General features: G+C 38.5%; 1 protein-coding gene across 1 annotated transcript; it reads left to right on the forward strand.

Annotated features, from left to right (window-relative positions):
- The first annotated feature begins 3,340 nt into the window (after positions 1-3,340).
- On the forward strand, positions 3,341-27,032 carry rab11fip5a (RAB11 family interacting protein 5a (class I)). The gene is made up of 6 exons (XM_079634527.1): positions 3,341-4,021; positions 14,306-14,817; positions 16,249-16,984; positions 19,655-22,573; positions 23,911-24,040; positions 25,958-27,032. Exons 1-6 carry the CDS (start codon positions 3,645-3,647, stop codon positions 26,213-26,215), a joined length of 4,932 nt encoding a protein of 1,643 aa, XP_079490653.1. The 5' UTR covers positions 3,341-3,644; the 3' UTR covers positions 26,216-27,032.
- The last annotated feature ends 647 nt before the right edge of the window (positions 27,033-27,679 follow it).

Consider the following 27,679-nt stretch of genomic DNA (forward strand, 5'->3'; position numbering starts at 1 on the left):
CAAAAGCAGAGATTGAGATTATTGCATTATTAAACTGACAATTTAAGGGTAAATTCACCCAAAAAACGAAAATTCTGTCAAATTACTCGCACACACTCATGTTGTAACAAACCCATAGACTTTTGTTTATCTTTGGAACATATGAAAATCTTTTTAATGAAATCTGAGAGATTTCTGTGCCTCCATTGAAAGTCTATTCACCCAAAACTCTCTGATGCTTCAAATGTTTCATTAAAGATTGTAAAATAAATCCAATTGAATAGGACAGTTTAATCCAAGTCCTCTTAAGAGGCGTGAATTAATAGGCTTTTATTCATTTAAACATTGATCAGCGAACATATAGAGCACATCAAGTATGGTAAACCGAAGCTCGACCGTAATTGCTTGATGCGCTGAAGGAACTTCATTGGTTCTCATGCTTGAGATTTCGTTTACCAAATTTGAGTGCAATGTATTTTGTTGATTAAAGTGCCCCTATTATGCTATTTTAAAGTTTCCTAATGTTGCTCTGGAGTCTCCTACAACAGGTTTACATGCATCAAAGGTAAAAAAACTGTTTCATTTTCTCATATCATACATTTGCACATCTCCAGATTTTCAATGACTCTCAAACGACTCGCCATTTGAATCAATCTCTCTAAATCCCTCCATTCCGTGAACTACTCTGCTCTGATTGGCCAGACAGCTCGAGCAGGATGTTTCTCAGTGATACGCTACTCAGGTACATTATGAGATGTTGCAACTGTAATTCCTCAGCATCAGCATTAACAAGTGCATGTCCATCAACCGATTATTTTACTAATTTATTTACAGAGTATGTTTCTAATATATTGCGGTGAACACGTGGAAACTGTATCAATAACAGCATGCATGCAATGTATACATTAGCCGAGCTCTAGCGTGAATGACTGATGTAACATAAACGTTGGTAAAAAAAAATCTTGCTCCATGCTTAATCTTTACTCAAAGTAGTGAGAACGACAGACAATCTGCATTAATAGACACAGTTATATAGGTAATAGTGGCCCACAACTGATTAGCAAAAGTATTTCAGTTAGACAGCCTGCTCTCTATTCGTTCTCGCGGTATTTTGATGTCATTCACCGATTGGACGGTGGCGGTGCAGCGCCGGTTCAAGTCGAACAAGCCTCACAACTTTATATACGGTGCTTCTTTCAGATTTAAAACTGCATTTACTTAGAGCTATGTTACACACTACATGCATGAAATGTAATTTTCAAAAATCCATAATAGGGGCCCTTTAATGTTTGCAGAGTTTTGGGCAAATTAACTTTCAATAAACGGACAGAAATCTCTCAGGTTTCATAAAAAATATCTTTGTTTGTGTTCCAAAGATTAAAGAACAACTTATGGGTTTGGAATGACATGAGGGTGCGTAATTAATGACAGAATTTTTATTTTTGGTTTAACTAACCCTTTAAAGTTGTGGTCGTCAGTGCTATTTTAGTGCATTGCTTCAAACTCACTTCATGTGTCAGAGGTGCTGACAACAGGTTTCGGTTCATGACTGACCATTGATTATAATCTCCTTGCTCTAAGTGCAAATATTGGCAACGGCTATTTTAACATATCCACCAACCATTTAGACAATATAACCTTAGAATAGCATGTTACTTCTGTTTATAATTTGTGTGAAAATCATCTATCGCTATATTGTAAACAGGATGCGATCTGCTATTTGGTGCAAACAGTATTTACCACTATCTACTCTATAATCTACCATTTTATACCTTGGTGTGAACAGAGGCTTCATTGTTTTTCATTTTATTGTTTTTAAAATGTGGAAATTATCCTGTGGTGTCCTCATTATGAACTGTAAAATATGGAATCATATGAAAATGTGGATAGAAGTATTGGATTCTTAATTAAATTATTTTGGCATTATCTTTTGGGTCTTTTTTCAATTTTTACTTTATATTAAACATTAAATGTATAATTTTGTCACCAAAAATTATTTTAAAAAAGGGGATACTTGATGCTGCTAATTTGGACCCCCAACAGGAAGTAAGACATATTTCAACCTTTTAAACTATAGGTAGAAGTTGAGTGAGTTTATATGTATAATTCAAGTTGTAATGTTTATGTGGAACGCTTAGTGCTAGAAACAATGTCTAAAAACTGCTAATATGAAATGTCCAGTAAGTGTTGGTATGATACACTAAATTCTAAAACTACCTTAAACATTTTATTAAGTGTGTCATTAGAATGGAAAAGATACCATATAGCAATATTTAAAGTTTAAAGTCACTAAAATCTTAGTTGTTAAAACTAAAAATACATGGGGAGTAGGCTACATTACATTAGCATTACATAGTTCGCTATGAGCACTGACGCTCTCATTGTGGCTCAAGCTGTATTCTACTATTTGCCATGGCATGGGATTTTTTTTTCCTCTTCAACATATTTTCAGCTATACATATCCAAGGGATAGAAAAAAAGCATGAAATTTAATAAGAAATTCTGATGACATGGTACAAGAAGATGAAGGGTCTGTGGTAAAAATAAAAAAGCTCCTAGATGCAATTTTCTCCTATAGCACTACGCCAACAAAACACTAAAGCACTTTCCAACTGCAAATAATCAGTTTTGCATCAGTTCAGTGGAAATTATTTGTTATGATAAATGTGCACTGTGTATTCATTTCATATTACATATTTATTTGTGAGGTAGGCTATGTATGAACTAAAATATACACAATTAATAAACTAAATGCACAATAATACATAAGTTGTTATTAAATTAGATATTATGAAATGACTGAAATGAACCAGGAAGAGAAACCCTGTGCCAAAGTTGAGTCTCAAAGTTTTTTTAAACATTTATTTGTATGCCTCTCCTTCAATATTATATTTGTCTTCTTATTTTTTAACTTCCAACAACTTACGCAGTTTTGAACATGACACTTTTTTTCCTTAAGCGTAAAACCCTATGACCCTTTGCATCCTACAAAAAAAAAAATCATGAATTTTTAATGGTTTTCAATGTGGACCCAAATTGACAAGAGGAAGGATCCCTGGTAGGTGAAGTTTTTCAAGATAGCATGAGGGTGAAAACCCTGCCCTGTATCAGAGGATTCCCCGTTTAAACTCCGCGCATCCCCGGCCGTATCTGCAATATTATGTCATCGTAAGGCAGTATTCGGATTCTCACGCAGGATAGCTCGCCTGTACGGCATTTTTTTTTAGCAAAGTTCGACAACAAACGACTGTTTGGAGGTTGCCGAGTGAAAATGCTTTTCTATACTGCACACGAGAGAACGTGTATTTGAGCAACACGCTTGCAGCATGATGTAGCCGCGTTTATACGGTCTATGTGTAGCCGGGGTACCGTACCGCTTCTAGTCACTTCCTTGTCCTGCGGAGAGGATAAAGCAGTGACGTCGGTGGACCGGTCTGCACGGTGGCTGTAACGCTGCAGAGGGAAACCTGTCCGCCCGACCCGGACACAAACCACCAGCCACTTTATCGTGGGCGGCTCGACGTCTCACGCGAGCTGAATCTTCAAAATGTTTCGCTGTGGACCAAGACGATAGGCTGGCGGTTACTAAGCGACGCTCGACCGGGAGATCAGCCGTTATCAGCTGTCCCACTGTCTATGTGTCCGTGTACGGTGCACCGGTGACTATGTCCTTGGTGAAGAATGACGAGGAGCAGCGATGGGTGCCAACGCACGTGCAGGTAACTGTGCTACGGGCCCGAGGGCTGCGCGCGAAGGGTAAACACGGCACTAGCGATGTGTACACCATCATCCAGCTGGGCAAAGAGAAATATTCCACGTGCGTGATCGAGAAGACTACGGACCCGGAATGGGGCGAGGAGTGCGCGTTCGAGCTGCAGCCAGGGATCCTGGAGAAGGGAGGGCGAGACGCGTACCCACCCGGTAGTGGCGACCTGACCCTCACCGTTATGCACCGTGCTCTCATAGGACTAGATGTGTTCCTGGGCCAGGCTGTTATACCGGTAGATAAAGCCTTCCAGGACCGGAAAAGCATGAAAAACGAGTAAGTTTGTGTTTGCATTTACTGTTTATGTACCGGTATTTATTCGTCTGAAGCGGCAGTTGTGGCTGAAGGAATAAGGTTAATATGTGCCATTAGCCCAGTCGGATATCTTGTTCAGACTCCGAGTGCTGCAATCTGTTCCTCTGCAGTCACGCCCTCTTAAGTGGGCCTGGATGTTGACTGAGGAAAGCAGGGGGATTTTCATTGGTGTTTTCCTTTCCTGTTTCTGGAGGCTTCTCAATGGTACAAATTTCGAAAAAAATTATCCTCAAACACTGCAGATTCAACCCCTGAGTGAGACCTGAAGATGGGTGTGTCCCACAAGGGAGACAGCCTAAATGTGTTAAAAGGGTTAGTTCACCCAAAAATAAAAATGATGCCAGGTGTATGACTTTCTTCTTTCAGCCAAACACAATCAGAGTTATATAAAAAAATCCTGTCTCTTCCAAGCTGTTTATGAAGCCCCAAAAAGCTCATCAGTCCATTATACAAGTAGCCTAATCCATACGGCTCCAGTGGGTTAATAAAGGCCTTCTGAAGCGAATCGATGCATTTTTGTAATGAAAAATATCCATATTTATAACTTTATAAACTAAAATCACTTGCCGTTGCCGACGCCGGGTCAGGGTCAGAGTTCACTCTTATGCCTGAACTCGACTCGCACACGGTCGTTCCTGGAAGCCAGTGATTATAGTTTATAAAGTTATACAAAATAATTGTTTTTCCTTACAAAAATGCATAGTTTTGCTTCAGAAGGCCTTTATTAACCCCCTTGAGCTGTATGGATTACTTTTATGATGGATGGATGCGCTGTTGTGGGCTTCAAAATCTAAGGTACCATTCACTCCCATTATAAAGCTTGGAAGGGCCACAAACTCCAATTATGTTTAAGTTTTTACAAATTAGTTTCAAGCTACGTTCATATGTGGTTTGAAATACTATTCAAATCTATTTTATTCTGACCGTTCTGATTGGATTTCGCGCCACGTAAAAACACGTCAGATGTCATTACAGAAACAAGGGTGTGTTGTAGAAAATTATAATGTAATGGAGACATCACTGTGCGTGGTCCAGTGATGAGGTGATGCCACATGAGTCCTCCAGTCACTGTTAGTCGGCCTGGTCAAAACCCCTCTTTGAATTTTGAGACTGGCAGAGACGGCAGTATGGAATAAAGTTGCTCATGCCATGCTAGTTTGCTTCATTAGACATAGTAGTCCACTGCAGTGGCTACACACATTGCCATATTGTTAGACACTCCATGTAGGTTTTGGCATAGTCCTACCAATGCAACACCTTTGCAATAGAAACAACGCAGATAGGCTACACAAATGCCTATCTTGTGCTGCTGGACACACAAATGAGATCTGAACAGTTGCGATACACAGTGCGGACGGTTAATCATTTAGATCAGATTCCATTCGGATACACAAATAAACGGATTTGGACTGACAGTTTAAACATATCTTAGAGGGCGTCCAGGATCAGTGTTGAGAAATGCTTGTTTAGATGGTCTGTATTTTTCACATCTCTCTGATTCAGTAATGTGTCACTGCTTATGCGTATGAACATCTAGTTTTGCTCTGTCAGCTTTCTGATTATGTAAGATAAAGGCACAAGCAGGAAAATGAAGGCTTGGGTCATGTGCTGCCTCTACCAGGTGCATCAGGGCTCTTTACCCATAATGCCCCTTTTTTGTGCGCTTCACCAACACAATCGCATGGCAATATTTAACTTTTGGGGGAATTGATGGCTAATTCGTATGAATTTGCACAATGTTATTCATACTTTTTCATTCTATCTGCGTACACTCCAGTGTGTAGGGGTGGGTTAGATAGGTATAGACTTTTTTTATGCTTACTTTTTAAAAAATATATATGTTTTTCCCTCCGTACGATTAACTTCGTATGAATTAATACGAGATAAAATCACCTCATAAAATAGCCATTTTCTCGAAATCGGGATGGCTCTTTCGTTTATGCTAGAATCTTTATGATTCAAAGAGGGTTAACATTTAAGTTTCTTAACAAAATAAGGGATCGCACTATTCATTAAGTTACCATGCATTGACTGCAGTGTACTCTATGTAGCATCTCAAACCATTTTAAAATGCATTTTTTATACTTACAAAAATAATTTGTTACATGATTGCACAACCATTTGTCAGCTACAGGATGTGTCAAACTTGTCCATTCACATTAAGATATTATCCTCCAGTAACCAAGAGTTTTTGAGCAATAACAAACGCATCTGTGGTACTAGACAACAGATATCAGAAGCTCAGAATACCTCAAGATGGATGCTTGATCTGACCAGTGGAGCATGACTTCTTCATGCTTCATTTATTGATACATTTTTAAACATTTCTCATTTATCCTGAGGCTAAAGAAAATATATTCGTATGTGTTTCGCTGTAGCATGCAGAGAAAAGTGCTTTAAGATGCATTTTAACCTGTGTGTAGAGTCTCTGTGCATATATTTATGTGTACGATTCTGAGGAAATCTATTTTCCTGGGTGGTTGTGGGTGAGAGGCTCTACACTATATCTAGACTCTACAGCTGTGAGATAGCCTATTTATTCACAGTATACGCCCCACTTCCTGTAACTGGCCACCAAAATATGAAATCATTTATTTTTAGGCTATATAGAGGCCCTTCGGTGCTCTTCTGGTACCACTTCTGTTGAGATGTAACCAGAACTGATGTGTTTAACTTATTTTAAAGGTTTTTAAAAAAAGAAGGTTGACCTACTCCTTCATATAAGACAAGAATAGGTAGTAATACAATGACTGTGACACAAGTATCGAAGTATGTGACACAAGTAATAAGAGTGTGACACAATGACAATTATTTTGTAACTGTATACTAAGGCCTACATAATGCTCCCAATTAAATGTATGCACAGGAATGACATTTTAGACATAGAGGGATAGGCTAGTTCTCCCCAAAATGAAAATTGTCATAATTTACTCACCAAGTTGTTCCAAACCTGTATGAATTTCTTTCTTCCGTTGAACACAAAATAAGATATTTTGAAGAATGTTGGTAACTAAACAGTTGACGGCACCCATTGACTTCCATAGTAGGAAAAAATAATATGGGGACCATCAATTGTTTGGTTACCCATATTTTTCAAAATACTTCTTTTGTGTTCAGCACAACACAACTAAGTTGTTCAATTTTTAGGATAAATATTTTTTAGTCCATATAAACTACAACCCCAAAGCTATGGAAGAACACTTGAGCCTGGCCCAAAACCACCAGGCCCGTGTAGCAGACCTCTATTCTCAATTCACTACGTGCACTAAATGTTGACACTGAGGGTTTAATGTTTGCTGTATATGATGCTCACTTCTTGTTTCCTGGTGATTTCCAGATTGCGTGTTGGTATCTCCCCTTGCTTGTGTAGGTGGGGTGAGTCGGGTAAACTGATGAATCATGTAGTTAGTGTGTGGGTTGGCAAATTACCATTGTAAGACGTAATGATTAGATTACTCTTGACTCTGCACTTCATGATAAAAACTTGTATTTTGATTTGACTTCATCAGATGTGAGTTTTCTATACTTGGCACTGATATAAAAAAAGTGTTTCCATGTATTTGCAGAATAAATTTTTAAAGGACCACACTGCGAAAGCTAGTTCCGCTGGATGCCGGGTAATAAAGCCCACATCTAACCACACAGGGCAGGAGTCTGCTGCTCACCTCAGAGGTGAAATGATTGTAGCGTTGAATCTGGGTTATTCACATTGATACTGGAACTAGTGGGTGTTTTGGGCCAATTGGTTTGGTGTGGTAAACATAAAAGATGCTACAAAGGAAACAAAGGACTGATTTGACTTGCTGACTAGACGCTTTTGAATCTTAAGCTTTTTAAAGACACAGGCAGTTACAGTTTGTGCTTCAACCACCACGCAAAGTTCTTAATAAAAAGTAAAAGAAGACAAAATATTCAGTAACTTATTTCTAGTTTAGTAGGTTCATGTTGCTTTACTTTTGCTTAGTTGGCCAGGCATTGTTTGAGCACACCATTGTGCATAATACAGTACATAATACCTTTTGTAACTTAATAAGCTTAGCAGAAAATGTATTTTGCAGAAGCTTTTACTTCAGTTAAGTTCAAGTGTTAAAGGAAAAATGGTGGCTTAATTTATTTCACATTTTGTACATTAACACTTTGTCGGCAAAACTTTACAAAAAGGTCTAATTTGTTAACAAAAAGTTAATGCAAACTAACAATAACAAATATATTTTTACTGCATTTTTTAAATCAATTGTTAATGGTAGCTTATAAAAATGTCCATAATCATTTTAGTTCACAGTGCATTAACTAATGTTAACAGATCAACGTTTGATCTTAAATGTATTAGTAAATGCTGAGATTGTGCATTGTTCAAATTCCCATCCTTTCGTTATGTTCGTGGCTGAAAACAGCCACTACTTTAAACTGCTGTAAAAATTGATCAGATAAATATTTTTTTGCCATTTTTTTTGCATAAATCTATTAATCAACCTCAGTCCTGTTCAAAACTACTAAATGTTTTTAAAAAAAATCAAGATTTTAACTCTTTAATTGCCAAATTCATAAATTATGTCACTGATTTGGGAGGGGAAAAAACACAAAATTACTTATTTTCAATATAAAATGTGATTGTGGACTGGATTTTTTTTTACCTTTTATCACAGTCTTGGACATGTCAAAGATTAGAAACAACATTGGTTTTGATGCATTGTTAGTTTTTGTGCAGCATCAGATTTTAACTTTTTCTCCCTCATTTACTGTTCGTGGCTGTTTTTGCCCCATTGACTTCCATTATAACCACATTTTTTGATTGCAAAGCCATGACACCATATAATCATGCATTTTTGATTGTTGGTGGTTTTCCCTGTTGGGAAGAGGTACAAATTTGTAATTTTTACTGTTGATAACCAGGTGGCACCATTAACCCTTTATATAGGCCTGTGCAAAAAAAAGCTTAGTTTCTGGCTTTTACATGGAGTCATATGGAGTATAATAGCATGATAAAGTGTGTGTGTGTGTGTGTGTGTGTGTGTGTGTGTGTGTGTGTGTGTGTGTGTGTGTGTGTGTGTGTGTGTGTGTGTGTGTGTGTGTGTGTGTGTGTGTGTGTGTGTGTGTGTGTGTGTGTGTGTGTGTGTGTGTGTGTGTGTGTGTGTGTGTGTGTGTGTGTGTGTGTGTGTGTGTGTGTGAGAGAGAGAGAACTCACCTTGATGCGTCTGAGAAAATCAAAATATGCACCTCAGCTCTCAGAACTACATGGAGTAAACAAAAACAAAGTAAGTGTATTTATGCATCTGCCTATTGATAATGAGAAATGCAGACTAAACAAAAACTAAGCAAGTGGATTTGAACACTTGCATGCAAGCCTGCTGGTCATTTGATGGTGAGAAGAGCAGGCAACATGAGAAAGGGCTTGACTTGTAGTGAAGTTTTAGAGATGATCATGCAGCCTGACCCCTCCAGCGAGCTGCAGGATGTATTGTCTTCTCCCTCTGACACCACAGACTCAGGAGAGGCAGATCCTGATTTAGATGTGGCACCCTCATCTTCCTCTCTAGCTTCCACTGAAGGCGAGGAGGATTCGGAGGATCCTGGGTCTGGGTGGATTGGGAGAAACGGCGAAGTGTGGTTTTCCACCAACGCGGAGACAACTCCCTTTCTTCAGCCTGCCAGAGGCGTGACTTCATGGCCGACGCGCTATGCCATCGCAAGGGTCCATAACATTGATTCTGTGTTCAATCTGTTTTTTACGGGCGCCGCACAATGAGAAACTGGACCGGGGTGGACTCCACAGATCTCCGTGCATACATGGGGCTACTGGTTTTGGCCGGCGTCTACAGGTCCAGAGGGGAGTCCACACGTTGCCTGTGGGATGATCGCAGTGGTCGTGCGATTTTTAGAGCCACCATGTCCCTCTCAAGATTCAAGAAATCAGCAGAGCTCTGCGTTTTGGAGGTTGGTCATGCTGACAATGAGGTCAATCATCTCGTCGGCCCTGGAGTCGACTCTGGCAGGCTGAAGAAAGGGAGTTGTCTCCGCGTGGGTGGAAAACCACACTTCGCCGTTTCTCCCAATCCACCCAGACCCAGGATCTTCCGAATCCCCCTCGCCTTCAGTGGAAGCTAGAGAGGATGATGAGGGTGCCACATCCAAATCAGGATCTGCCTCTCCTGAGTCTGTGGTGTCAGAGGGAGAAGACAATACATCCTGCAGCTCGCTGGAGGGGTCAGGCTGCATGATCATCTCTAAAACTTCACTACAAGTCAAGCCCTTTCTCATGTTGCTTGCTGCTCTTCTCACCATCAAATGACCAGCAGGCTTGCATGCAAGTGTTCAAATCCACTTGCTTAGTTTTTGTTTAGTCTGCATTTCTCATTATCAATAGGCAGATGCATAAATACACTTACTTTGTTTTTGTTTACTCCATGTAGTTCTGAGAGCTGAGGTGCATATTTTGATTTTCTCAGACGCATCAAGGTGAGTTCTCTCTCTCTCTCTCTCACACACACACACACACACACAAACACACACACACACACACACACACACACACACACACACACACACACACACACACACACACACACACACATTTTTTTTTATGCTATTATACTCCATATAACTCCATGTAAAAGCCAGAAACTAAGCTTTTTTTTGCACAGGCCTATATAAATGGTTAATGGTGCCACCTGGTTATCAACAGTAAAAATTTAAATTTGTACCTCTTCCCAACAGGGAAAACCACAAACAATCAAAAATGCATGATTATATGGTGTCATGGCTTTGCAATCAAAAAATGTGGTTATAATGGAAGTCAATGGGGCAAAAACAGCCACGAACAGTAAATGAGGGAGAACAAGTTAAAATCTGATGCTGCACAAAAACTAACAATGCATCAAAACCAATGTTGTTTCTAATCTTTGACATGTCCAAGACTGTGATAAAAGGTAAAAAAAAATCCAGTCCACAATCACATTTTATATTGAAAATAAGTAATTTAGTGTTTTTTCCCCTCCCAAATCAGTGTCATAATTTAAGAATTTGGCAATTAAAAAGTTAAAATCTTGATTTTTTTAAAAACATTTAGTAGTTTTGAACAGGACTGATGTTGATTAATAGATTTATGCAAAAAAAATGGCAAAAAAATATTTATCTGATCAATTTTTACAGCAGTTTAAAGTAGTGGCTGTTTTCAGCCACGAACATAACGAAAGGGTAGTGAATTTGCCCAGAGTATACTGTTAAGTTTTTGAAAATTTTCAAAGCATTTTCCTAAAATATGTGTAAAAATAAGCTTTGTCACCAAAAATCATTCCATTTGCTGAAACACGGAAAAAGTTATGGCCAAAATAAGACTCAAAAATACCCCATAGTGGCTGAAAACAGCCACAACAGCACATAAGGGTTAATTGAAGGGCCGTTTACACAAACGCTTTCGACTAAAAATGGAAAACTTTTTTATTAGTTTTAGCCGTTCGTTTTCACGACAACAGGGTTTTGGGGGCCTGAAAACGCAGACTTTTGAAAACTAAACCTTTATTGTCTCTGTGTGAACTCCACAAACACGAATTTGTGAAAACGGTGACGTCATGCGCATGAGTATTACTTGTTCAGTCAATAGGCGCATAAGTTTTAGTGACATCGTCAACTACTGACCTGGCAGCTTAATACAGCCTTTTGAATAGTTTTCGCGGATCGCTTTGACAACGTTGTCGCCTGTCTCTTTATTCTATGGAATATGGTATTCACCGGTTTTATCTAGTCTTCAGTCTGATCACTTAAAAAATAGCACATCCCTGTTCAACAAGCTAATTGGAAGTGTCTGTTAAACCCGTAGCACAAACAGTGCAGGTTTTTCTAATCCTCCATTTATTAGCCATAGTGATGCTTCCCTTTGCAAATACCACTAATAGATTATTGTGCTTTGAGAAGGTTGTGTCTGCTCATTTTGAGTATAGGTCATAATAATGTTCATTAGTCAAAGGAACTATGCATAAATGAAAGAAAATGATAGAAATATATGGATTTTAAAGACTGTAAAAGGCCTGGTGAGGCAACAGTGAGAATGGATGGAATATAATAAGGTACTCGCATCTATGAGACATAATTTGCTCTGTGTTTAAGGTGAGGGTATCAGAAATGCTGTAGATGTACAGCCTAGAAGGAGAAGGTTGATTTCTTGTTAGAGATTGTCATTATTCTGGTGGTCTTCTTTGCCATGACATCACAAGGCTGGTATATTTTTTTCTATTTGTGTGTGTGAATATTTATGTTTTCCAGATGCGACTGATATCATTTTAATTTGCTTTGGAATCAGAACATCAAACTATCCTCATTTCAAGGCAAGCCATAGTCCAATGAGACCGTGTGCATGTGTACATGTTGTAAATTGTACATAATGAATGTACAAGAAAAGAAGAGAGAAAAAAGAAAACAAGAAAAGAAACGTCCTCTGTCCTCACTATCAGCTATATATGGATTTGGATGGAATCGAAGTTGTAATCAAATCTAGGCTACGTATAGTTCAACCTACATATAGTAGTGTCAGCATATTCACTGAAAATTGTAACATTTCATTTTAACACTGAAAAAAATAATGTATGTATCACCTTTACTAATTGTAATATAAAACAACATATCCCAGTATCACTTCAATGTGATTCTATGCAACAGAAGTGCACTGGAGTAATGCCAAATGTGTATATTAGTAAATGTGAATAATTAATGGGCATTCATGTGTGGGTGGATCCGCCTATCTGTTCATCTGTTAATTGGTTAATTGTTTTCTTTTAGTGTGTCAGCCAAGTTTCTAACAATAAGAAAATTGTGTAACAATAAGTGTGTGTGTGTGTGTGTGTGTGTGTCTAGAAAAGCAATAATGCTGATTGAAGAAAGCTGACCTTCTTGTCCCAGCTCTGCTTTTGTGTGTGTGTGTGTGTGTGTGTGTGTGTGTGTGTTTACATGAAGAAAGAAAAAAAAAATCAGGAAGTATCAGGAAATCCTCAATTAATTTAGCAGGGAGACCTTTTGATCTAAGTTCAAACATAAAGCTTGTGTATTTGTGTTTGCTTGAAAATGAAAACTGTATGTGTGAATGTAGGGGAAAGGCCACTTGGCAAAACATTGAAACATCAGATCAATGAATCTATCCTTCAAGTTCAACCTTCAGTAGATTGACTTCTAGAAATATAATGTTTCTTTTACAATTCCACCAATCCAAAAGACGTAATATTAAAATAAAGGAACCGATAAGCTGATAATTATTTTCATGTTATAACCATTAAATGGCCGGTATTAAAATCCATACTAATTTAGTTATTTTTTTCCCATTTAAAAGTCTAAATCAATCATTTAAAGGAATAGTCCTCATTGTGTTTTTCAAGATTAACTTCATGTGGAAATTTGATGGCGGCAGAGCTATTCTAAATGTAAAAACAGGAAATGAGCATTCAAAATAAATATCTATTATTATAATATCTGTCAATATTTATTTTGTATATTACAGTTATATATAATGTTAATATAATATTGGTGTAGACACCCTGAGGATCTCCTTTGAAGCCCACCTTATGATGTTTTTTGAGGATTCTTTTGAGGATTCATATTTTTTAATGTCTTCCTAAATCATCACACATCACTGAATATAAAAAATGGCAAAAGTTTCACAATTTAAATTGTTTATACATATACTGCAGAAATGCAAGGTCAGCATTCATAGTAGAAATTGGCTTAGCAATATTTGGAAATGAATTAACTTTCTTTTTTTTTTTATGCCTAATACTTTGATGCTTTTGTTTTGATCTCTTTTAGTATATTGTTCTCGTTTAAAGTATTGTTTGTTCTAACGGAGTTAGAAGATGTACAGCAGTGGCCAAAAGTAATGTCCGGCCTAGGAAACATGACATCTTCACCCTTCATTAAAATATTATTAACAATTTGTTAAAGAAGTTGTAAGCATATGGTGTAGTGTGCTTGGAGAGTCAATTTATTTGTGATAACACAATGAAACATGCCAAATGTTTGGACATAATTTTTGGGCAGGCTGTCATACAAAGAACTTATGAACATGCAAAAACGAGTCTAGTTTAGTTTTTTTTTTTTTTTTACTTGGTAAAATAAAACCTGTTTGCCTTTTTTTGCCAAATAATTTTGTCAGATAAATACCTTAACCAACTTTAATGTTTTTATTTTCCCTCATATATAAAATATTTTGAAAGACATTAATTCCTCCCTTTAACCGTTTTCTTTACTCATTATTGTTCATAGGTGGCACCTGCTGCATTCTAAAACTGGCAAAAAGGAGAAGGAAAGAGGGGAGCTTCAGTTGACTGTGCAGTTCACTCGGCACAACCTGACGGCCAGCATGTATGACCTTTCCATGAAGGACAAACCTCGCTCTGCTTTCGACAAGCTCAGAGAACGCATGCGGGCTAAGAAGCGCTCTTCCGAAGAAGATTCCTCTTCCGCCATCGTGTCTGGGGGATACGGGTCAATGGTAAGTGTGCGGGGGCGGCTGCCAAGTGATGGGGGCGGCGAGGAAGACTACGAGGACGATGAAGGCGGGGAGGTCCGCAGGAGTAAGATGAGAAGTTTTTTCCTGCGTGGGAGGTTGAGGAAGTCTTCAGACACACGCTCAAGCACGTCACTGGGCTCCGAGAGCAGCGAGTCTTCATCGCGGGGCGGCAGCCTCAGCCCGACGGCAGGAATCAGCGTGGTGGTCTCAGATCTGTCCAACTCTCCGAGTAACAGCAGCAACCTGACTGCGGACAGCAGTCCAGGTATGCACAACAACATTTGATGTTTTTTAAAGGAATATCCTGGGTTCAGTACAAGTTCAACTCAATCAATATAAAAATGAATTGTCTCTGGTTTTCTTTAAAAAAAGCTCAAATCTGGGTTACATTGTGTGTTTGGCACTTACAATGGAAGTGAGTGGGAACTGGGAACAATCCATAAGCAGCAAATATTTTAACATTAAGTAGTTGAGCCACGAGACATAAACAATAAGTATGTTCACATGATATTAGTGTAAAAATCGCTTATTAACCTGTTCTGTGTAAAGTTATATACATTTGTACAACTTTGCTGAAGTGACCACGTAACGTCAAAAAAAATGTAAACACTAAAATGATTGTAAAAGTGTTGATTTAAACATAATAATACTCAAGCTAGAGGAACTGCGTCAACGTCTACAAGACGCTTGAAGAAACCTGTATTCACCAAATATTGATTTAATTTATTTAATAGAAGTTTGTTTTGCTATACTTGTGAGGATTCTCCATAGGCGTAATGGTTTTTATACTGTACAAACTATATTCTATCCCCTTACCCTATCCCTAAACCTACCCAATCACAGGAAACATTCTGCATTTTTACGTTTTTAATAAAACTGAATCATAAATTGAATTATGAAGACTCATGAAATGTCCTCATAAACCACGTTTAAGTTGTAATACCCGTGTAATACACATGTCGTTATACAAATTTGTGTCCTCATAAATCTCACACACACACACACGCACACAAACGCGCGCACAAACACACACACACACACACACACACACACACACACACATTATAGAAATACAAACCTTTTTGTTACATGCGAATAATCAATTTGACAGCACTAATACTAGTATATACTTTTGGTAACACTTTAGGGTCCAATTCTCACTATTAACTAGTTACTTATTAACATGCATATTACTAGGATATTGGCTTTTTATTGGTACTTATACATCACCTATTAATGCCTTATTCTGCATGGCCATATACTACATCCTTTAATCCTACCCAATACTTAAACTTAACAACTACGTTATTAACTATTAATAACTATTAATAACGTGAGACCCTGCTTTTATTCAAATATAAGCTTCACATTTCTGTATAAATCCTTAAAAAATTGGCCCCATTAAGTTATTTTATGTAACACAAAAAAATTATTTGGATTTATCCTTCGTTTTCTTAAATAAAAAAACTCAACCTTTGGGTGAAATGTCAGACTTTTCTCTTGTGACAAATGCTGGACTCTCCAGTCATTCCAATCCTTTGTTACAATCGACTGCATACTTGCATTCAGATCTGCCTCCATCCAATCAAGTCCCCACGCTACATTTTGTTTCACTCGGATGTGTGACATGGAAAAGATGTTACTACGTCCATTACAGTGCGACTTTAAGAAAACAATAAAACTCTTTCTCTTTCAGAACACACAGTGGCTCCCTCACCACAGGTGTCTCCTGTCAGACATATGATGTACGACATCAGCTTACCAGTGCCTCATTCTGTGACGTCAGAGAACGACACCCCTATTCTGCTTCCTTCAGTGTGCGTGAACGGGAATCCGGTGGAAACGTCTCCTCTTACTCACCACCCTCCGTCACTCATACTACAGCAACCTCAACGAGAGTCAACCAAACCAGTAACTCAGTCAGGTCAACCACAGGCAACCAAGCTGCCAGTTAAGCCTCAGAAAACTCAATCAGTTGAACAGAAATCCCAAGAAACCCGGCTAACCAAGTCCGAGTCAAAGCCAAGGCTTGAGCCCCAGCTCCCAGCCCTCGGGGTGCTTCAGAAGGGCTCTTCTCTCTCTCTCTCCCTACAGAACATCTCTCGCCGCGGGGAAGGAAAGCAAAACGGCGGCCCTGTGGATGGCCGTCGCTGGTCGTTCGATAAACCCGGAGAGGAAGAAAAAGCTGCCATCGTAGCAGCATTAGAGCATGCTGGAAGAGTTACGGATGAGGCGGTGATGGAAACAGTGATACCTGCTGGAGAGACAGAGACTCAGGGCAAGAAAAGGAGGGGCCTGTTTTCACACGGGAGAGGTGATTCGGCTGGGAAAGGGCCAATCGTGAGTAAAGAGGAAGCAGAACATGCTCAACCACTTGTAGAAGTCAAACACAAAGGATGGTTCGGCTCCAAGGACTCGCACAGTAAACCCAGGTAACTTATGTCTGCCATATTTATGTTACATGTGCTAAATAGAAGTGTGTGTGTGTATTTGTGGTTATGTGAGACTAAACGTTGTGACACAGCCATAGATTTAGTTTCAGCATCTGCATTGCAGAGGGAGGTGTTGCCTGGAACCCTGAACTCTTGAATTATTTCCTTTAAGAAAGTTAAACTCTCTCTCTCTCTCTCTCTCTCTCTCTCTCTCTCTCTCTTTTTTTCTTTCTTTCTTTCTTTCTTTCACACGTGTTCTCCCTAAATACCAAGCTATGATTTCTCAATTTTAATCGGAAAGTGCTATTTTTGTATTGCTGACAGATGGATCTGAATGTGTGTGTGGGAGTGTTTGTGTTCGCTATGAATGGGAGGAGTCAGTCAGTTTAAATCTGTCACTGACCTAAACCAGTATAACTACATTCTTGTTTCTGGTGTAGGTGTGTATGCTGTCCATTGTTGGGTAAATATTTTCTTTTTTTCATTGGTGATGGTGATCACACTCTGTTCTATTTTTCTGAGCTTTGGTTTGGGTTTTTGAAAAGCAGGGAAATGCCTCTTCATGCTGTGCAATACAAATGTGCACAGTGCACACACATGCCCATAAACTGGATTCACTTTTGCAATTGCAAAAACTGGCTAATTAAACAAATCCCTGCATTAATTGCGTAAGGTTGCAATTATGTCACATCTTCAATTTTCAGTAAAAAAATTAAAACTTGAGAGGAAAAAAAGAAAGAAATATTGACTAATTAAGGTCTGTGAATTCTAGGCTTATCAAATTAATCTCATGTTGAAGTTTCCTGCTGAGGTCTTGCAGCAAATTCCACAGTGAGCGTCATTATGTTGTACTCACTCTGTAGGGCACTTGATGTGAGATTACCCAGAAGAGAGCAGCATTACATCTCATATTTTCACTTTTGGTTCATGTTCGAAGACGTCATTGCCACTTTATTTTAAATCCTATTAATTAAACAAAACAGGCGAATACTTTTGCTTCCAATCTTGTTCTTTTGTGTCTTGGGTTTTGAAAGTCCAAGTAAAACTCCTTTAAAATGATCGTACTTGGTTTGAATTATCATAAACTGCACAATTTTTCATCGAAATGACAGTCACCTGTACTCTTCGCTAATGGCCCTGAGGAAGTGTTTTTTTTTTTGGCAGAATTTAGTTGCTTACATTTATTTGGAATGGCACTACTAAATGCGCCATATTTGCGCACAAATGTTTGCATACTTCTTGCATCTGTCAAAGATGCAAAATTCCTTTTGGAATTTGAAACTTAATTATGTAAAGATCAAAAATAACCTGTTTACTATACAAATTTATTGACTCATTGGTGAGCCTAGTCGGTGCGCGCTTATTAATGCATATTCAGTTATTATGCACAAACATATTTACAGGTAAAAATTGCACTACTTCTATTACTGACATTAATTGCATAATAATTTATGGTGGAATTTCTATTAAAAAAAAACACAAATTCGTCAAATAGCAGTTCCGTTTCTGGGCTGCAATAATTTGAAAAAAGTGAGATAAATGGATTTACACACATAGACCTCAAAGATAATATAATATATGCTGATCAAGTTATTGTTCACCCATGAAATGTCACATAACAGACTAAATCTTCATGGCTAATGACCTATTAAATGGATACAGGTTAAGCCCTGACCTAACACAAAAACAGTTTTCTTTTGAAAATCACCATTTACAATGCAGTTTAGCTCACAAGTATTGTTAATATTTTCCTAAGCAACTGGCTTCTAGCATGTTTTTATTAACTGTGACATATAATTCAAATGATTTCATAGGTATTTCTTTGAAGTTTAGCTACTGGAACATGTCAAATACCCCAACCAATCACATGCTCTCTTATGTTTACTTGCTTGAAGCAAAAGGTGATTTAGTTAACTTAACTAAAAGGGCAAAGATGTCAGTCTGTAAAAGTCTGTTGTTCGCTCAATCTTTCTTTCTTTTTTTCTATCGCTCACCTCCCCCTCTAGTACGGTTGGGTGATTTGTAATGGCCTTTTCAAACTCAGCGTTTCTACATGTCTTAGTGTAGAGCAGCCAGACACTGTTTTCAAAATACTATCCTATGTCATACTGCTTGCCACATCGCGAGCACTATTGCATGGTAATTCTTTAAACTTAATTTGAGTACGCATTAGTAAATTTATAAAACTGTAATATAGCTATTTAGTAGTTGTCATATGGCATATTATCATGTGTATTTCCAGATGTTTGACATAGCTTTTTAGGAAACTATGTGACCTTTTGCGCTCTGATTTTATACTGCACATTTCATCATAAAATGTCATTAAGATATCACATATATACAAGAACAAACATACTATCCACAGTATGTACACTGGAAATTGCTTTTAAGGAGTTTTATGAGAAATATGATAGTATGTTATTTAGAGCACAACACAATTTTAACACAATTATTTAGTGCGCTCTATTTAGAGGTTTCCTATAGCAAACATCTTTTTTCTTTAGAATGCATGGTGCACAATTATTTTTATTTTTTTTAGGGATTTTACATTTTAAATTGTGAAGGTCACTGGTCATTGCACTTGGCCATCATTGTTTCTCACTGTTATTAAGGGTTTAATGGAGGTCACGGTTTCTAATGAAGTGCACTGTATATACCTTTCTTTCACAGCCCGCTGGTGTCTCCTCGGTCACACTCAAGTGCCAGTGCAATCTGTCCAATTGTACCCTTGAACTTTAATGACCCTTCACAGAGTATGGCTGACAAACACGCTAATCCCTTCACTTCTCTTCCACCCTTTTGTGAAGCCAATCCCTTCCTCCCAGTTGCACAGCAGAATCCTTTTTTTCAGGAGCTTCAATCTGCTGCTCCTTTAACTCCTGATGTGCCCTCTCTCTTTAGCTCACAGTCTGGCGGTAATGCCACCCCAGATTTGCTAAGGATTGGAAACAAAAAAGGACCTTCCCAAATGGATTTTTCATTTGATCCTTTAAATTCTCACTTCGAAGGACAGGCAGAAAAGGATGAATTTGAACATTTTGCTGAGGATAGACTGAAGTCTTCAGATGAGGTGAATGAAACAAAGAATTTGGTTACACCCCCTCCTCTCCTTCTGAAAACAAATAATCAAGAGCCCTCAGGTGCTTTGGGTGGCTTAATGGTGTCGGATACAAATGATCCAACTGATTTAGGGCAAACTGCTTCAGCAAGTACTGTAGAGATACCCAAGGAAACTGCTGCTGACACAATTCAAGTTTCAGGAAGTGATGTTAATGATATTTTCTCTAGTTCTGACAAGCCTGACCACACCGATCACGGGGCACATGGCTTCCCACAATTTAATATGAATTTATCTGAAATCTCCTTACCCGAAAATTCCAGTTTAGATTTTTCTGAACTGAATACACTTGCGTGCCCTTATCCTGCACTGTCACCTTTCTCCATGAATGAAGATCGTTCTGATGCCACAACTCTTCAAGACCAACCAAAGATGTCCCTAAACTCACAAAATGCCAAATCAGATGTCACACAGCCATCATTATCAGAAGCAGACACTATTGACCTTCTTCATAGTATCGGTATTGAGTTCTCAGAGGGGTTGTGTGGGAATCCTGAAACATCACAGAGGCCCGAAGCACCCGAGTCTGCTACAGATTTTGAGTCTGTGATAGTCCATGAGGATCCTTTGCCATTCTGTAGAGACAACAGCTCAGGTGACACCCTGGAACAGCCCACTGTGAAATCTGATTCCCTTGGTGGAGATCTAGACCACCTGTCTATTGAGCCATGTCTTTCTCCACAGAGTGACATCATTCCAGGTAATATAATACAATCTAATGAAGAATTTTGGAGCTCAAATGCCTCACTCATTCAAACTGTGGCAGTAAGTGGAAAGTCCCTAGTTGAAACCACTGAGCTTTCAAGAAGCCATATTCAATCAGGACAGAGTTCCCTAGTGTCAGCTACTTTGCCAGTGAAGAATGGAGAGAAAACAGATGCAGTTATGGACACCATGATTCAGAATGCATCAGGAGATGGTCTCTTAGAGGGTGGGAATAGTAAAGATATCTGTTCTGAAATCGAAGAGTCTGTTCCTGAGAACCTATTTGATGGCCCTTCCTTTCCAAGGCTCTCAAAAAACATGTCGAATGACATGCAGGGGGGCAAACAGAAAGTCAGTGAATTGCCCACAAGTCCATGCAAGAATGACTTAACGGGTAATCTACTCACCAGCATCAGTGAAGAGCAAGAAATAACAAATTCTAGTGGGACAACACATCCTGTAAAACATCTCCTTCCCACCACTGGAATTAGAACAGGGACAGACAAGGATGCATCAGATCCAAACTATGTGCTCTCACCTGGCAGTGTGCTCCTCCACAGCCTGCACAAGAGTGCAGAATCAGACCAGTACATTACTTGTGCATCTCAGCAGGATTCAGTTTCCCCTAGCTTAGAGCTCACACAGGATGTGAAACCCAAACAGAATTGGTCTGTAGAGGACACTTCAAAATCTGAGTCCTTGCCAAACCATATCTCTAATGCCATGCCAAAAGATGACACATCTGTAAAGGCTGTACCAGAAGTGGTTTGTGAGCAAAATCAGGTCATAGAAGAAAACATTAAACCATTTCAAGAAGTCTTGCCAAAGCCAGAATCTCCTCAGGATGTTCAACCAAGAATTTGCTTATTGGACCTCCTGCCAGAAACGCATACCTTTACACCAAAATCAGCCCCCAATACATCATCTGAGAACATGTCTGACATGATAAAGTCAGATTTTGATGAACCAATAGTACAGTGTAACCCTTCAGGGGACAATGTTGAAAAATATGACTTTTCCAAAGATATGTTGCCAATTGTTGTTACCTCAGATATGATAGCAGAACTTGAGGCTCAGCTTGCGCCATTAGATACAGAAACATGTCTGGTAAATAACTGTAAAACCTGCCCAACCAACCAAAACGATTCCCAAGAACTGCAAACAGACGAATCCCATAATATGAAATCGGTTGGGATTTTATCGGAGGGCAACCTACATTTAGCCCAGCTGACTGAATCTAACGTGTTTGTATCCGATTGTGCATTAGAACAAACCTCCAGCATCACACAGGACCTTGTCATAACTGATTCTGGCCTGAAAAACATCTTTCTACCCCTGCCAACTGAAACTCACCTTCTTTGTACTAGCACAAGTCCAGTCACAAACCTTGAATCTGCAGACAGAAATGTTGAAATGTGGACAACCCCAGCTGTTCAAGATTCAGAGACACCTGACTTATTTCTAGTGAACTGGCCCACTTTACCCCAGCCATCAGCACCTTCACTCTGTGAACAGCCAACGCTGGCTTCAAGGCATGACCACAGCCCTAACTTTACATCTTCTTTGTTCGACCTTTCACCTGTAGCTTCCTCAACACCACATATAGCAGTATTCCCCTTTCCCATAATTCCCCCTACAACAGACGCCAAATCATTGTCATTGCCACGTCCAAAACGTGCTCCTCTTCCTACTATGCAGCCTGTGAATTCTACATCATTCAATCCCTTTATCCAGGATAATACACAGACATTTGATCATCAGAGCAGGTGAGGTCTCAGTTCGTTTCGTTGTGGTTGTTATGGGAGATCAGCACATCTGGTGCACATCTAATGGACACATCTGGAGATCTTTTTTTTAATACCTTGGGCTTTCTAGTCACTTCCATTCAGCTTTAAAACTTACTGTCTTCAATGAGGTTTAAAGGTAAAATCTGTAATTACTGAAACGGGTAATTTCCACAGTAATATGGAAATTTTGGCTTATGCTGATAACTAATAATTATTAATAGGTAGGCAAACTAGAAATAATGTGGGGTCCCATGATTATTTGACTGTTATGTATAGGCTTAAATTTATTGGAATAAAAATTCTCATTTATTGGTTGATACAGATAAGACCGTCATATGGTCCATCCATGCTAGAAATGATTTTGGTGTTGGGGTATGCATGGGCTACAGCATTATAAACTGATGTTCCACATACATCTATTATTTCTACAGTCTTGCCAGTTTCAATAACTACAGATTTCCTGTTTTAGCATATACGTGGTGCAAGGTATGTTTCTTGTGAAAATGGTGTTATGGGGTTGGACAAGGTGTCTTTTGGGACGCCTTATTATATGTGCAATCGATGCACTTCACTTTCTCGGGTTGCAGGGTGACTCTCTTTCCCTTCATCCACATCTTCTCTCTTGTGTTAATTTGTTTGTGGTAGCAGCATGTCTACTGATTTCTCCATGGACAATCACACATAGGCTCACACTCTCTTGTGGATCCTACAGTTGGGATGGGGGAGCCTCACTTCAATTAGCAGGTGTTAACCAATTGAGTGACTCGGTTCGGTCCACAGGAAGCTTGCCTGAGTACATTTTAGCTTTGCTTGATTGCTCTTACTGCAGCTAGTTGTTGGATGATGACTGAAGGTAACATTTATTGTGTCATAGAAGAAATCTCCTTGTCTCAGAACTAAAGGCTGTTCTCACCAAGAACTATAACTTTTTAAAGATTATTATAACGATAATAACTATATTAGCGTCCACACCAGCGGACGATATCATTCAGTTCATTCGTCTGCTGTTTTAATTGTTCAGATAAAAAAAAAAAAAAAAGTAATTCCAATTATATTGTTTCTCTGTGGTGTTATCGTTATAGTTGTGGTGTGGACTCTGCTATTCTTTTATATTTAGAACGATTTTTAGAACTATATATTTATCATTATAGATATCTTCCTTGGTGTGAATGGGCCTTAAGAGCTTCTCTTGAACACATCTTAAATGGTGTGCTGTTGTGAATAAATTGATTGACTTATTTTATTAAGCTGTCTGTCACCATTCTTTTTTTTGCCCTGTACCCTGTCTAATCTTGCTGTGTCAATATGTCTTTTAGTCCACACCCGGTGAAGCCATTGACACCCCCTGATGAGAAAAGGTCAGAGGGTCGCTCCGTACTAGAGAAGCTTAAATCCACCATCCACTCAGGACGAAGTCACCACTCAGATCAGGATGCTGATAAGAAGGTACTGCATGAGTATGAAGCAGTCTGTTTTTTTATGGTAAATTTGCCTTTTGAGTAAACGGATTTAACACATTTAATTCATTGACACTGATGAAAAAAACATTTTTGTCAGCTTTCACTTGTCATGTCTCCTTATTGGCATCTAAATACAGTTCAATACAATGCAAACATTTTTCCTACTCTGTCATTAGTTTAGTAAAAGTAATATTTTTGCACTATTTATTTCAAAAGTATTAGATATAATTTTCCCACATGTTCTTCTGATCACCAAGACTGCATTTATTTGATCAAAAATACAGTAAAAACAATACAAATGTGAAATATTATGGTTTAAAATAACCATTTTCTATTTCTATTTTCTATTTATTCCTGTAATGGCAAAACTGAATTTTCAGCATCATTACTCCAGTCTTCAGTGTCACATGATCCTTCAGAAATCAATCATGCTGATTTGGCGCATTTCTTATCATCAACGTTGTGCTACTTAATATTTTTGCAGAAACCATGATATTTTTGTAGACCTATCATGCTCAGACATTACTCCTTTTTTTTTTTTCTTTTTTTTTTTTTTTTTTTTTAGATGTACATTCTGTTACTAACATTAACATGTTTAAATGTTAATCAAATTAAAACAAGCACTACTACTAGTTACTACACTGTAAAATAGTACAACTGTAAACTAATTTCAATTGAGGAAACCGATTGCTTCAATTCATTTAAGTTTACAAACTAATAGTTATGAGTACTGTAAACTTATTTCAGTTGAGTTCACTAAAAGAATATTTCCTAAAATACAATTAAACTACACTCAAATATTTTATGTTGCTGAAACTCAACTGTATTGATTAAAACTATTAAATTTAAGCTCCATTGACTCTATTCCCTTATAGTTACCTGTTAGTTAGCTAGCTACTAGCATGTGCTAATACCACAAGAGACCCTCGCTACGTCCGAAATTGAAAACTTTTCTATTACCATATATAGAATGCGAAAAACAAAACGGCAACAAAGTAGTATTTCCAAATGCATAGTTTTCGAAAAACAGTAGGCGAAAAGTCCCCGGATGACCTACTACTTCCGGCGAGATTCTGAAGTGCACATTCAATGGACACTTTACTATCCCATGAGGCCACGGGAGGGGATTTATGAATGGAGGTGAAGCGACTCAACTGACGCTGGTAGGTCACATGTTAATGATAGATAGCTGATGTAGTACGTCCGGATTACATTCATACTACACGCATTCATACTATATTGAACATACTTTTTCGTGAATTAACTTTAAATTAAAAATGTAATACCTACTCAGACAAGTACGTGATTATGGTCGTACCGTATCACTGCATTGGTACGTGCAGTTACTACTTTTAAACAATTTAAACAACATGTTTTGGCCCATCCTCGAGCTGACCACAGGCTCTACTCTTCAGCACAATGGTAACACCCCGGAAACTCAGACATAACAGAAAACCTTTCTAAATCCAAATCCCAACATGACAACAATAAACACTAACAGATCTCTACCTGCTTTAATCCTGTGCAAAAACATAAAATAGCATTTCATTTAACATTTACTCTCTCTACAGAGTCTGTAGCAAAGCATGCTGGGAACTAGAAATCTGCTTTAAGCCTGTGTCTGATTCAGTTTGAGTTCTGCTTAATATAATCAATTATTGAGTTCACATAACTTTTTCTATTAAGTGCAATGAACTTTCAGTAATATTTGAGTGAAATTAACTCATTTCATTTAATTAATTTGACTGTTTGGTTTTGCAGTGTACTACTACTTCTATGATAGTTCTGTCATTTAAATCCATTATCATGATCACAAATCAAAATATATAATTCAGAAGTGACTTTTTTTTCAACATCAAAATAGTCTTGCAAAGTTAAAATTTGCTTTTCTTTCTTGTTGTAGCCACTAGTGGAGGGAGGAGGCTCGTACTATCACCTGAACCACAGTGATCTGGTTAAATTGCTGATCCAGCGAGATACTGAGCTCAGGCAGGAGCGGGAGGACTACGAGAAGCGAAGGGCGCTGCTGGAGAAACGTGAGACGGAGCTAAAGAAGATGAAGCTTCTGATCCGAGATCTAGAGGATTACATCGACACGCTGCTCGTACGCATCATGGAGCAGACCCCCACGATGCTGCAGGTCCGCAACAAGATGAAATGATACAACAAACGCCTTCACTATCCTTCCATAAATCCCGGGTGGACATCACAACCTTGCACTGCTACAGCAACCATATAAATGTAGAGAGCTATCTGGAGCTAGGTGATGGACATGGAGGAGAGGGTGTAGATTTGCTGTTCTTAACTGTGTCCGAAAATACCTGGGCTTCTATGGGGTCTGTATATTACTGCAGGTTTGCATTGATGGTTAAGGGTCGGCACTCTGCTGCTAAACTTCAAAGCTGGTAGGATCCATTTACTCACCATAGTCCAGCTAAGCACCAAAACCACCTGTCAGTCAATAGGAAGGCAAGACTGTGACATGCCAGTCTTCTAGTGCTAGTGTGAATGGTTTTTAATGCACGAAGAAAAGCATTGCTTTATCTTTCGTTTTTTTTTTTCTTATCACGTTTTGACATGTAACGCTCAGCTGCTTAAACAAAAAGAACAAGTTTGAGAACTCGAGGTGGCTAGAAAGCGTGCGAGAGGGAGCGTGAGACGAATCAGCCAGTTTTGAATCTGCTTGTGCCTCCCTACATGTCCCTGCACTTTACTTAAGAGCTTAAGGGCAGAGGCTCACACCAACTGACCTTCTAGCTTTGTTTTGTAGGTTCCTCTTCCTTCCTTTGCTTGAGCCAATGCACGTACATCGCTGCCAGTGCTTTCAGGTGTAATGAATAGGATATATACTGTATTCATTGCATATATGCCACTCGGACAAAATGCCAAATGCTGCCTTATCATACAGTATTTTCTCCATTCTGTTGTCGCTAAACTCATCACTTTTAATTAAATTGCACATTATATTACAAAAAAAAGGTGATGGAGTGTTCAAAGTTTAACTTTCTCCAAGACTGTTAAATATCAAAATGATCAAATGGATCTGAAGAGAGAACGAAAGCCATGAAAATGCAAATGCCAGAAAGGATCTGCTCTAAATGAACATTACAGTATTGTCAATACCGCGACGGCTCTGTTAATGTCACTGTAATGTTATTCTAGTGTTTTTATGATGTCGCCACTATCAGTGTTGCCACTGTGTGTACAATGTAGCACTATATGTAGATATGTGATAGAGGCGTAGGCCGCAGCACTTTTCAAACCTCACACTGAGGCATTTGCAACAATTCTTTCTCAACAGCTTAGGAAGTGCACACAGTCAAACGCACACGTTCATTGCACAGACTAATCATCTAAACACAGAATAATAACGGTGTTTCAGTGCTAGTCCCTGCTAGAAAGCTAGAGATTTATCAACATATTTCTGTGATCAGAAGCAGTTAAGGACTTGTGTGCTCTGAAGGTTTGTCTCTCAGACTATTGAAGGTGGATTAATGAATGTTCATTTAATAAGGATTAAACTTAAAAGTTTACAAGTTTTCAAGACTATGTTACGTTTTAATCATGCAAATACCTATTTATGGTTTTTATTGTATTTTGCTTTGTGGGAAGGTCTTCTGTCACC

The sequence above is a fragment of the Phoxinus phoxinus genome (assembly GCF_949152265.1).
Source record: "Phoxinus phoxinus genome assembly, chromosome: 14".
Classification (NCBI taxonomy): Eukaryota; Metazoa; Chordata; class Actinopteri; order Cypriniformes; family Leuciscidae; genus Phoxinus; species Phoxinus phoxinus.